The sequence below is a fragment of the Branchiostoma floridae genome, chromosome 19, assembly GCF_000003815.2.
Source record: "Branchiostoma floridae strain S238N-H82 chromosome 19, Bfl_VNyyK, whole genome shotgun sequence".
NCBI lineage: Eukaryota > Metazoa > Chordata > Leptocardii > Amphioxiformes > Branchiostomatidae > Branchiostoma > Branchiostoma floridae.
Genome location: NC_049997.1, coordinates 3,138,866 through 3,140,630, shown reverse-complemented (window position 1 = coordinate 3,140,630; position 1,765 = coordinate 3,138,866). Strand labels below are relative to the sequence as shown.

Here is a 1,765-nt window from a genome sequence, read left to right as displayed (position 1 = left end):
GCCGGGGCATTAACCCTTTATTATTTACCAACCTGGTCATTTTTATTCATATAAAAACAAACTATAGAGAAAGAAGTCGTGTATTTTGCCTTTTGGGATTAATTACGAAGCCTAACTGCTTTCAAACCACTTGTTGAGCGTTTACAGCACAGAGCTTTGTCTAGATCTAAAATTAAAACGAAAGAGAAGAGAATGGAAAGAGGTGAAAATCTTACAAATTACTAACACTAAGGTGCGTATACTTCTGTTAAATCATTGGTACATTTTTGTACATAGCATACAGTAGCTGTAGACCACGCAAAACTGCTCCGCTAAGAGTTCCACTAACCGGATGAGTTACATGATACAGAATGGAGGTAGTGTTACAAGTTTGTCACGTCAGCTAAACTGAGTCAGGTACACTTGATTATACAGGTCATAACAGTTAATATAAGACAAATGTGGGACTTACATGGCTACAATGAATAAATCCGCAATATGGATGGGACTGACACTGTATTTTTGTGGACCCCGTTACCATAGTAATAGAGTGTGTCAGGATACCCCACATGTTAATTAAAGCTTTCTTAAATGTCAGATTCGATATCCTGAGCAACTTGTTATAAGATGTAAGGGGCAAATGGACAATAAGTAATGTCTTTTGCTTGGTAAGGTGGTATACACAATACTAGATACACCTAAAAGCTACTCAACCAACTGGATATGATTTTGGAAACGGTCAGACGTTTCAGATAGCATCCACTAACATTCGTCAGTGAGACTGAAGTGATCTGGGAGAAACTGGCCTTTTATACCATTTTATCGACGTACTATACTAAATTGATTACATTGAATGTATTGATATACCTATAGGGAGAATTTCATTGGAACTGGGAAAAACCTATCCTTCTCCTCATTACTCTAGCTTGCGTAGTACATCAGCTTACTCTCCAAGATAGGTTCTGCTCCGGTTAAGGCGTTTTTATTGAGTTTCTATTTTGTACGGGTTTCTCTATGTCTCTCGCCCAAACGCGAAATACGTTTAAAAAAAACGCCAAAAACCAGCATGAGCCGAACTTCTGTTTGCAAAGTACTATAACTTACCGCAGGTTAGATATATAATAGATAATCCGGTTTGTTTATTGTCCTTCCCCTGTAATCCTATTTCCCATGATCCCCCAGTCTGACCACAGTCCGGACGCCTTCTGTGTGGACACCTTACATCACTTCGGAGACAACTGTGACGTCAAACCTACAGGCAAGAACGGTGAGTCGTCTACTTATCATATGATTTATGGCACGTTTATGAAGGTTAGTCATCCAAGTAAACAAATTCAAATACAATTCAATATGTACAACTGGAATATGTTTCAAGCTGGAATCTTGTCAATAATTCCGTTACTTTGAATCTGAACCGTTTAGCATTTCAAGAGGAAACACAACTTTTCTGGTAACTTGGCGTGTGTGTTTTACGTAGCATCCATTGTATTTCATTTTTATTACTATCATAAGAAGTAACCATGTAGGGATGTTCTCAATATTTCAATGTCTGTCCAAAGCTACAGCATTGTTACTATATAATCTTGAGAAGTTTGGCGTATGTCCACCAAAGTTCTCTCTCTCTCTATCTATTCCTCTCTCTTTCTCTCCTCATCTCTCTCTCTCCTCTTTCTAACCCCCCCCTCTAAATATATATATATAACGTTATGACCATATATTCTCCTGGCTAGTTTATGTACATAAGTGCGACTGGGGTCAGGGGTGCTAGCATTTGCACGATCCCTAT

The 1,765-nt window shown here is 38.4% G+C and overlaps 1 protein-coding gene across 1 annotated transcript in view; it reads left to right on the top strand.

Annotated features, from left to right (window-relative positions):
- The window catches only part of LOC118407176 (transcription factor SUM-1-like), a 12,507-nt gene that overhangs the window by 3,557 nt on the left and 7,185 nt on the right, over positions 1-1,765 (top strand). Inside the window, exon 2 of the mRNA XM_035807597.1 lies at positions 1,162-1,246. Coding sequence (XP_035663490.1) covers positions 1,162-1,246 — 85 coding nt within the window. The remainder of the gene's footprint in view (positions 1-1,161; positions 1,247-1,765) is intronic.